At 41.3% G+C, this 11790-nt stretch overlaps 1 protein-coding gene across 1 annotated transcript in view; it reads left to right on the top strand.

Moving 5' to 3' along the window:
* The window catches only part of PHF21B (PHD finger protein 21B), a 342423-nt gene that overhangs the window by 323646 nt on the left and 6987 nt on the right, over nucleotides 1-11790 (top strand). Inside the window, exons 8-10 of the mRNA XM_019515820.1 lie at nucleotides 2553-2629; nucleotides 8193-8247; nucleotides 11429-11451. Of these exons, the coding sequence (XP_019371365.1) occupies nucleotides 2553-2629; nucleotides 8193-8247; nucleotides 11429-11451 (155 nt within the window). The remainder of the gene's footprint in view (nucleotides 1-2552; nucleotides 2630-8192; nucleotides 8248-11428; nucleotides 11452-11790) is intronic.

Genomic DNA, 11790 nt, shown 5'->3' with positions numbered 1-11790 from the left:
TCCTTGAAACCTGGCAGGCTTCATAGCCTCAGCAGGGGCTGCCATGCCTGCTGTTTTCACTGCACTCCACCATAACAAATGTACATGACAAGAGTTTTGCTTGTCAGCACCTTGAGGTGCAGTTTCCCAGCACCTATCTCTTTGAAACACATCACAAGTTTTGCTCTAAGCATTTTGAGGTGCAGTTTCCCAGAAACCCCTGCACCTATCTCCTTGAACTTTGGCAGGCTTCATGCCCTCAGAAGGGGCTACCATTCCTCCAATTGTTATCAGAATCAGGCAGGAAATGACAAAGTTATAGGCATTTTAGTAATTCCCCATTATAACCTATGGCCGAAACACCGAAACAGCATTCAAACTCGAAACAGTTTTAGCTGAAACGAAATGAAACAGCAATTCGAAATGCTGAAACTAATTGCTGTCCTGTAAAAACAATGAATCGCAAACTGAAACAAAACATGGGCCTTTCACACAGCCCTGAAAGCTACCACTTCCAGTAATGTGACTCCCCAGCCTCTCACAGGGATTTCCCCTTTGTTTAATGGCCAATCTGCATTCCTCTATTGCAACCCCACACAGAAACTTTCCAGCCTTTGCCTCCTGGCTGCCTGGCCCTTAGCTGCCTATTGCAATGCAGCTAGCTTTTGCCCAGCTGCCTGCCCACACTGCAAGGTTGACCTGCTTCACTTTCCCCTTAAAGTAACAGGAGCCTCTGGCTCTCTGTTGCAGGGCCTAGAATTGTCATCTCTTGCTCTCTGACCAAGTGCTAAAACAGGGGGGACCCTTTGTCTTGTTCTCTGACATTTAACACCTACTAGTCTTGGTTTTTTCTATGTCTAAAATTTTGGAACTTGCTCAGTGGGCATTCATAGACTTAAACACACAGAGGTGTGCAAAAGTACACAAAAAGGCAGCTATGTAGTTGTGTACATGCCATTTAGGCCCATAAAGGGGAATAGGACTTGGCCCTTAGAGGGCACATCTACATGAGATACTTCATGCCCATTGGACTAGTTCTACTTTGGACTAGCATGGCTAGCAAAAACCATGCTAATGCACTATTGTGCAGTAGCTTAGTCCAATGGGCATTAAGCATCGACTAAAAAGCATTCATCTGCGCTAATGTGCAATATCTTTAGTCCAATGTGTATTAAACATCACCTAAAAAGTGTTCATCTGCACTAATGTACAGTAGTGCTGCTTATGGCGCATTAACTTAGTATCTGTGCATTAAAGAACGTGTAGACGTGCCCAGAGTAAGCTTTTTATTGCTACTAGAAACTAAGATACCATGGCATACGGGAAACAACTAATTAAACTTTTTATTGCTACTAGAAACTAAGATACCATGGCTACAACTAAGATACCATGGCATACGGGAAAACTGTGCACAGCTACTGCTTGTAAAGAAACATACTTCAATCTCTATCAGTTTTTTTTTTACCAGAACTAACAAATTGAGAAAAGATTATGTCAAAACTACTTAAGAATATAAATTTATGTTTCCAAAAGAAACAGGTGATTTAGGGTCCAAATTCGACATACTTTGCAGAGCACCCAAAAAAGAGAGGCATCAAAGATTGCTAATTGAATTCAGAATTTTGGGCTGCAATGTTCTCTGTTGTAATAATCATATTTCTCTTTCCATCAATGGTTTGTCAAAAAATAAAGGTGAAATAAAGAGGATAAAATTCTGGCTCAAGTCAGGTTAATGTCAAAAGTCCCATTGATTTCAGTGGGGCCAGGATTTCACCTTGAATATATCTTTGAATATTTACAAAGGTATGCAGCCTGGCTGTTCACTGGTAAAAGTAGTGCTAAACAAATAATGCCTTTCTAGAGTAGGAAAACAAGAAAATTCTTCTGCATTTTCCCACTTTTAAATGGGACTATAACTGTACATTTAGAATTCATTATGACGATCAGCTCAGAAGCCCTTCCTTCTGTCTCTGTCAACAGCAAAGATGCTTACATTGTTCATAACTATATTCTGTACACAAAGCCCTGATTTTGTTGTATATTATGAATAAATAAATTATTGCTTCATAGTTACAGTTCAAACTGGCTTCTCATTATGACCCTGATTTCTCCTCCCCTTCCTAACTTGAGCCAAATGGAAGTAATATATAATAAAATTTAAATAATCCATGTGTTTTCACCTGATACAACTTGCAAGGGTTACATGTTTTATGTACTTTCTCTTTTAATAACAGATATTGGTGTTTTTTTAACGCTATCTGTATCTGTTTATGCTTACTAAATATGTTTCTAAAGGAATCATAATAAAATCTTGTAGGGCAGCATAAATCCACCTTGGAGGAAGATGAAATAAAAATGCCTGTGTTTGAATCTTACAAGGAAAAGCTTATTAATGTCAAACCTTGAACTGCAGCAAATATCAATGCTGATGCAACCCAATTATACTTTAGAAACTGAAATTGCACATAAAGCCCAAGGGGTTGGGGGTAAGAGCATCTTGCTTAGCAAGTTAGATCTACATTTTCCCTTGATGAATGCAAAACACACAATTCATATTTCTTTCATGGTTACAGAAATCCAGACCAAGCGTCAGGAAAGAAAGAGAAGAAGCACAGCAAATCCAGCCTACAGTGGACTATTGGAAACAGAGGTACTTTATTGTTCACTTTTTATTGCAGCTCCATTCCTTACCAATAAAAAGTTTAAGTGTTTCTTATTAGAAATGTACATATGAGCATGGAACCCCATTTACTTGAACAAGAGATTGATGGGGGGGAAAAACAGAATGGAAACATGCTTCATTCCAGTTTCTAGGCAACAGGTTTTCACATCACAACGTGACTTTGTTCTTCGATGCCAATAAAGTCTAAATGAATGTACAACTTAATTACTCTCTTACTGGTAGAGAATGGTCCCTCTAAATCGGAACTGAAGAACAGTGGTGGCAGAATGTTGAAACCGGCATAGCTGTTCCTCATGTCACACATATCAGGGAATAAATAGAGGTTTTTGTTTTTCAGATAAGTCAGTTTAGCCTGTTTTATGAGCACTGAAATTCATTAAAATGCCAACAGTCATGCTGGCAGTAAAGAACTCTGAAATAAAACTCTTGTGCACCTATACACGTGCAGTGAGGCTGCTCCAACACATTGTAATCAAATGTAACTATTAATCGAGTCTGTTGGAGTGTAGTAATTACTATACTGCAGCAGATTCCAGTGTCACGTGTATCAGCATCTCCACACTGAAAAATGGCGGTGGGGGTGCTTTAAGTAAAGCTTGTTTGACAAACTTTAGTAAAAGTGCCCCCACCACCATTTTTCAGCATGGGAATGCTGGACTGGATGCTGATACACATGATGCTCTGGGCATTTTAATTAGAGTGGCTTTTTACAGCTCTAATTAAAGCACCCCACCCCCACTCCCAGAGTACATGTATAAACTCCCTTATGGCTAAACTCTTTTCTTGTTTTATACCCCAGTTATTTTAAGTGGGGCTTCACAAGGATTAAAACCCTATGGACCTTGTCTAGCATTGGAATCAGAACTTAGGTATAAAAGGAGGTATATAAGTCAAGTGGTTGGAAAATAAGTTTTGATACAGCTGTTTCCATTTTCATCAAACAGTACCAGTTTCTTCAACTTTTAAACTATGAGACAAAGATGACTTCAGTGATTTTTTTTAATGGGAAAAAGGAAAAAAAATGTTTTTTGAGTCTCATTTCAATAGTATAAAATTGTTTTTAACTTTATCATGATTTTGTTTGCTTGGGAAAAGTAATTGCCATGTTACATTTGATTGTAAAATTCTAAATTAATCAAGTTTAGTGAAGTGAAAAGATATAGCATTACTGAAGAAAAATGTTTTGGTGGTTTTGAATTTAAATTTATAAATTTTAATTCCACCAAAATTTTTGAAATATTAGCTTTTTATTTTAATTCAGAATAAAAAAATTCAAAACTTTCCATTCCCTCAGAATGGAAATTACTGATTTGCAAGCAACTCTACATGGAAGAAACATTTCCTAGCTTCCTGTGCACGGTAAACTTAAGGCGAGTGACTTTCCTTAGCAAATTACCAGTGATGCAGAATTGTTGATTAACCAGCTTTCTGAAAATTCAAGTTACTTTGGTAGGGGAGAGGTAGTTGAAGTAAAAAGGGAACTAACTGGTTTGTAGAGAGGTAGATAGTTTGTTTAATGACATGACCATTTATTTGTAAGGAAGATTGACTTTGTGGGATACAACAACAGAAGAGAATTTAAAAAACCTGTTACAGTTTCTTAGGTGCGATGCAAACTTCCCTTATAACTTTGGACAAATCACTAAATCTGTTTCTGCCTCTATTACTCCATTTTACAAAGATATATTTTTCTCCTAATCTCACTGTCTACATAAACCATTAGATGGTGAGCTGTTCAGGGCAGGCACAGTTTCTGGCTAATACATATATTCAGCACACTTCGGACCACAGTCCTAGTTAGATTACATATGTGGTGTTTCTCCTCTGTTTTATGCAGCCAAATTATTTAAAAATTCTGTGGCAGTTTGGTAGTTCTAATGTTTAAAGTATTTTTGAGAAACTATTTGGAGAAACTGGTGGAGGTGGTAAATAGATTTGTCTTGCTGTAATTTACAGTTTTCATTAGACCTGTTCTCCAAAGTATATCTTACAATGATGAGTAGCATGCAGAAAGAGTCTTTCAGTTAGAGCTCATGTGGATGATCAGCTCTGTCCTCATTAAGTGCTGTCATTAAACACTGACCATAGGGAACGTCATTCAAATAAAATACAGGGAGATGGTTTTCCTCTGATCAATTAGCTGCTCAGATTGATTTGCTGATCAGTGAGTTCAGGTATTTTGTGGTGTTTTAGGCATTTTGGTTCAGTTTAATTTACGGCTGATATAGTGGATGATCTTTAATTCATGATTGTTTAAATTGAACTTGCATATAAATTACACTTTTTATTTGCTCCCCTCAACTGTAGGAGCAAAGAAACTGCTGTGCCGTTAACTTTCTTGACTATGAATATATAATTGTGATTTTAAATTAGACTTGTGTTTTTTAGTTAAATTCTCTACATAGCAGCTTTTATCTCTTTGTGCTGTTCAGAAATTGGTCCATTCTTCCACCCTAGGTAGTTTAGTTTTTAAAGATATGTTGGGATGGGTGGGGAAGAAGGCAGGGAGGGAGAAGAGGAAGGAAAGAGGATGTGTTTCAGGCTGGAAGTTTTTGAAGGAAAAATTCTATATGGAAAATTCATTAACAGAATTTCAATAACTAGTGTTGTCCTGAGAGCAGAACATCAGAGAGCAGCTTTCTCACCACCAAATCAATCTTGTATTAGCAAAATACCCTTCTAATTCTCCAGAAACAGTGAATAACATGTATTAGAGGAGTACAGTATACTTTACACTCTTACTGTTCAGTAATTGGGTGATTCAGAAGAGTAGTTATGTGGTATACAGACCTCCAGACTCTAGGCCTAGGGACAGAAGTTTCACATAAACCAGTTTTAAGTGATTAGCAACTGGTTTAAACCTGTAACAGAACAGAAGTTCAGTACACACAAACCAGTTTCAAAGTGGCCAAAACTGGATTAAGATTAACCTGATTGAATGTAGTATCAGACTTGACTTATTTGAGTAAAACTGGTTTATAGAACTTCTGTCCAAGACCCCTTCCTGGTTTAAGTTAAACCACAGTTCCCTAGCATGCTTTTCAGCCCTAAGCTGGGCTGTGCTGTCTGTAGGATTGGCCCTGCCCCTCTGCTTTCTGGCCGGAACAGAGGCAGGGGTGTGGCCAGAATGGCCCCCTAAGGCTAAGGGTGCAGGGAGAGGCTTTAGTCCCCTCTCCCTCCTCTCTCCCCCTGGGGACTGCAGCCAAGGTCTGCCTGGCCACAGTGGAGTAACCCCTGTCAGGGTACATGCCCCCTCGCTGCTACAGCAGCAGGGGCAGGGTCATGGCCAGAGCCAACTGGCTGGCATGGCTCCACCATTTGCCTGCCTCACTTGCAGCTGAGGCCGGGGCTGGGGTGCTGAGCTGGGCTGGCTCATGGGCACTTCTGAGGGCAGGTGCAGAGGGACCAGCCTGGACTGGGTGTGGGGGCAGGGCCTTTCCCAGCCAGCTGATGTTTGGGTTGGGGCTGTGGGAGCTGTGTGGCCAGATTGCTCCTGGCTCCCAACACCTAGTCTGGGCAGAGCTGTCATGGAGCCACAGCTGGCTGGGAACGGCCTGGTGGGATTGGCCCAGGCCGGGCCATGGTGTTATGGCTCTTCCCAGCTGGCTGTGGCTCTGTGACAGTCCAAGTCAGTGTGCACAGGTGGTGGTGGGCTGGACAGCGGCATGGAGGTGATACCACTGCAGCTGCGGGCAGGCACCTTGGCAGCTGGACTGGGCACACAGGACATCTTAATTGTGCTCACGGCTGCCTGAGATAGCTTGGAAGCACTGGCATGTCTGGAGCCTGGCAGCTGCTCACTGCAGGGGCTCATGTGGGTGGAAGGTGGCCAACAGCTGGAGCCAGATATCCGTGCACTGGGCAGAAGCCATCAGGCTGAAGCTTCCACCTGCCTGGAGCAGCATGGCCTGGCAGGAGCTGTATGTGAGGGGAGCAGAACAACCCTGCCAGCCCCAGCCTGTGCACAGCTTCCAGTGGGACTGTTCCCAGTGCAGCCCAGGACAGCTCCACCAGGCCCTTCCCAGCCAGCTGTGGCTCCATGACAGTCCCACACAGGCTGGGTGCAGGGAGCTGGGAGCCATCTAGGTGCACAGCTCCCATGGCCTCAGCCTGGGCTGGCCCCTCTCTGCCCATCCTCAGCAGTACCCGTGAGCTGGCCCAGTTCAGCCCTGTAGTCACAGGGCCAGCCCCAACCTTATCCCTGCAGCCACAGCCCGGCCCCAGTCTCAGCCCTGCAGCCCCAGCCTTGGCCCTGGGTGGATGGCAGGGCCATGCTGGCCAGCTCTGGACAGGCCCCCCACCACATGAGCGGCGAGCAGGGGGGAAAGCTGGGCAGACCCCAGCTGGGGTCCCCTGCCCATGCCTGACAGGGGAGACAGGCGAGTTTAATTCCCCTCCCTGACCCCCTTCATCTGTGGTGCTGCCCGTGCTGGTGTCTGGCAAGGGTTGCTTCCCCCCTCCCATTCCAGGCACACACCAGCTGGGGTCCCTGCAGGCCAAGGTGGGGATTTAAAATCCTCCCCAATCATACTTAGCAGCCTGTTGAAGGGCCATGTCCCCCAAGTCAGCTTTCCTCCAGCCTTGTGCCTGCTGCAGAAGGGAAGGGAGGGCTCACTGTAGTGTCCTCCCTGGCTTCTAGCTTGAGCCACTGTAGGCATGTGCCTGCATTTCCTGAATCAAAAGTGAATGCCTATTCACTTGCAAATCAGTTCAATCAACGCAGGTTAGACTAACCTACCAAGATTGAATCAATTCAGGCTTGGGCTTTTTGAATGTCTTTCTTTAGCCTAGATCACTGATTTGAATCCAGCCCTGTTTGCTAGTGACCAATAGTTGTTATCATATGAGCAACAAACTATGTGAAACTAGTTGATTATCTTAATTAGGTTTCTAATAGACAGGTTTATAGGTTAGGAATTCGCATTGACAACTTCAGGAAACTGAAATGCTTCTAAATCCTAAAGGTGGTGAACATTAACTTTTGGAAGAAAATATTTTACTAGAGCCCTAGTAGGCAGCCTGCAGACAAAATTTGCCTGTAGATAATTTTCAAGCCAGTAAAAATAATTTCTCTTCTGGTGAAAAGTCCATCACTATTTCTGTCAGCACTAATAAAAGTGGTATCTCACAGCCACAGTTTTATTTGCATTTTCCTTTTATGAAAGTTATTTGAATGCTGGGTTGTGGGGGGCTTTTTTGTACTGTTTCCTTGTACTACAGATCCCAGGAACTTCTCTGGAGGTCCAATCAATAAGATTTACGATTTGCATCTACCTCCTCTTAATAAAACCTAATGCACATAAAGCTGGTTTATGAAAAACGTGTTAGAAGGATAAATTATGTAGCTGTGTACACTCTAAATGACCAACTGAAGAGACTTAAGCAGTTGAATTCTAAATCATAGAATTAACTTGCGAGTACTTGATTATAGATATGGAAGAAGTTTCTTAGAGATTGTTGGCACAAAAGAGTGAGAGAAAAGAAAATGCTCTTCAACTGACAACATAGTCTCTTTTCTCTTTCTTTGCAGCGGAAACGCCTTGCATCAAATTATTTGAATAACCCCTTGTTCCTTTCTGCAAGAGGTAAGTATTTTTTTAAATGACTACACAGCAATTATGATATGGTGTTAAATATTTATTAGTGGTGTTTCTTATGAATTACTCCTAAAGCAGTACATAGTTCATAGCTGTACATGGGTCCCATCCCTTGGAGCATTCACAATAGATCATTACACTGCACAACAATTAAAGGATAAGGCCAGAAGTTCAAAAACATATTCAGCTTGATTTAGAGCCTTTGAAATCAATGGAAAGCCTGCAATTGTAGTTATTACAGAGTAATAAGATAGGTAGATGGAAGTGGATGTTAAGGGCAGGGTTGACTGGTGCCTCCTGAGTCTGGGGGGCATAATTTGTGGGTGGGCCCAGAGGCAGGCCAAAAACCCCATATCCACTCCTATACTTCTGTGCCACGGCTTAGTGCCCCCCCTCCCACCTCCCAACACGCCACTGGCCCACGCAGCAAAAAAACTGCCCCATCGTAAGCAGTGCCAAGCCAGGGGCCAGTCTCAGGGGGGGCACATGCACCCCCCTGGTGCCCTCCTACCAGTCACCTGCGGTTAAGGGGATGGTATTGCCTAACCCAAGTGCTCAAAAATATGATGTTAGTTAAAAAATGAGATTTAAAAAATAAAATAATAAAAATTCTGGTATTTTCATTTACTCTCTGTTTTCATCTTTAAGGGATCACATTTTCCAGTTTTGCTGTAGGAACTTTTCTTTTAAAAAGTTTAGCTGCAATTCATGCATAATCACTTAAGGACCTGAGGCTTTAAGTAGGACTCCTTCTTGAGCTGTGTTCCTAACCCTCCCCCCTGCACCCTCCAGTGTTACACAGCTCCATGATAAATGTCATGAGAGTTGATCCTTCAGATAATACATTTGGTGAAGAGAATTAAAGTTGCTTGTGAGAAGAAGCCTGTTTCAAACATAAGCAACACTGTGAGAAAAAGACATAGAGCTAAGGGTGGGAAAGAGGAACAAGGAGAGTGCCTGAGAGGACATATGGGGGAAGACAGACACAACAGAGCTGCACGAAAGTCTGAATGACAAGATGAGATATTTGATTACTTTGCAGAAGAGGAAGGGAAGCTAGTGACAGAGTTTGAATAGCTCTGCACTTGATACAGTCTCTGTGACTTAGTCGGTGGTAATGCACACAGTGGTGCTTCAGATATAGGTGATGGTAGAAACATTCTTCATTTTTCAACAGGAAATTTTTCTGCCAAGCACTAGAAGGAACTAAGTGTTGTTTCATTAAACTTGTAAAGTTGTATTTGCTGTCTCTTCATGCAGCTTACAACTGCAGTCTCCTTATTCATCTTATACTAACCTAAATGCATTTTTCTTTATAATTTGCATTATCAGAGGACTGTGTTTCCCTATAAATCCCTGGCTGTTTTTCTGTTAGTTTTTCAGTGAATTCTCTTCATGCTGCCTCCCTTTTCTCTCTGTCTCTATAGTTTTATTTGGAAGGGGAGTAGACAGATGACAAACCATTAGTGGAGCGACTGTCATAAGGCTGTTTGGGATCAGTCCTTTTTTTACCTTAAATCTTAGCTGTTTGTTTAGGAGTCCTACAGCCACTTCAATAACATGCACAATCCTTGTTGTAGTCCCTCCCCATGTCACTCTGTGGTGGTGGTTGATTATTTAGTTGTGCAGTGGTAGTTCCTATGAGCCACTATCAAATGCTAGGATCTTAGGCTAGGTACAGACATTCAAAAAGTTAAAAGCAGAATGGGTTTAAGTTACACAGTTTTCTGTGCCCTTTGTGCGGATGAGGTGACTGGGTTCCACCATTTTTAAAGCAGTCTATGTGCACCAGACTTCTGTTCTATTACAGATATAAACCAGTTTGTGTGCCAAACTTCTGTTTTGTTATTGGTATAGATCAGTTTCTGATCACTTATACCAGTAAAAGTGAAATGTCTGTACCTACCCTTAGGGTGTTAGGACCTTAGCATATTAGGCCCTGCAATTATAACCCAAAGATGGTTCCTGTCCCAAACTGTTCAGTCTGACTAATCTGTCAGTCCTCACTGCATAGTTCACTGCCCCATTTATCATTGTATAACCCTTCTTTTACATCATTAGATTAGATTAGATCTAATAGCAAGCATACACAGAAGAGAAAATCAAGCATTGAATGTAGTTGAAAGTATGACAATCAAAGTGAACTGAAAAGGGAATTTTAAGAAATCTGTTTTTTAAAGAAAGCATGAAGAAGCATCATTTAGAAACAAAATATATAGAAGATATTTTTTGTGATATTGTCTATAAAATGCCAATTCAGACTTCATTGATTGGAAAATATCTCAGCTGAAATGAGGTTGCCTTCTCTGATGTCCATCACTTATATAAAATACTCCTCAAATACCCAATAAATAACTTGTGCTATTAATTCAGTCTGAATGATTTGTGCATGGTGGGGTATGTATCTGTATATATACATGACATACAGAGATGGAAAAAGTGTACTCAATGAAAGTGGATGTGTAATGTAAAAACATAGATACATATTATTTGTGGAAAATATTATATAAGTGAGATATGATAAATGATCCAGTTCTGGTCATCATGCATGTATAGGCACATGTCAGATAATATGTCATTTGAATAAGAACTTAAGGAACCAAAGAAAGATGTTTCTATCTCCTTGAACCTAAGGCACTATTGATAGCAGAGATGTTATGATCATTTAGAGCCTAATTCTTCCAAGTGCTGAACGCTTTGGCCACAAATCACTTAGGCATTTAAACAGATGCTTAACTTAGCAGTCCTGATTGTATACTCCTAGTTGTATACACATGCGTAAGTGCTCTGTTGGATCAGGGCCAAAATGTTTAGTGCCAAGCAAGTTCAAGCTCTTAAAGACTTTCCTAACAAATACAGTATGGGCATTTCTTGTCAATACAAATTGTCTTTATGATACTATGGTATTTTAGCATTTTCAGCATTTAGATTTTAGGTGCATAATTCTTGAAATCAGAGGAACAGTCATACAACCATGAGTACAAAAATGTGCTCTGTAGCTGCTATGTCACTCTTCCCTGTGGATGTTAAACTAGTTTTTGCTATGACCCCACCTTTCATCTTCACTTGTACCTCAGCTTAACTAAAATGACTCCACAGCTGAGAATTGACATTGCTACACTGATGTGTTCCCCACTAATCTGTTCTCTGCCCTTCTTTCATATGCTAGCAAATGAGGATCCATGTTGGAAGGTATGTTCAGGAAGATTTGTACTTTACTTGTCTCTGTGACATCCTGGTGTAGTACAGTGTTTCCTGTTAATTACTGTAGTCTCTGCCAAGGTATAACATTGAAATATGGTTTCCTTTTTCCTACTCCATTTCTTGAATGTTTCCAACTTAGGTAGATCTTTGAGCCATTAAAATAGAATTATGGAAAGATGAACACACATTCTCTCATGAGTGTAATACCTTTGTGGAATCTACCAATTGAAAAAATATGGCTCGGGGTTCAATACTGACAAGTGCAAAGTATTGCACCTGGGGAGGAAGAACCAGCATCATACCTACAGGCTGGGGAACTCCCTTCTC

Source organism: Gavialis gangeticus, unplaced genomic scaffold, assembly GCF_001723915.1.
Source record: "Gavialis gangeticus isolate Ggan-Ray unplaced genomic scaffold, GavGan_comp1, whole genome shotgun sequence".
Lineage (NCBI taxonomy): Eukaryota > Metazoa > Chordata > Crocodylia > Gavialidae > Gavialis > Gavialis gangeticus.
This window is presented reverse-complemented; position numbering and strand designations above follow the sequence as displayed.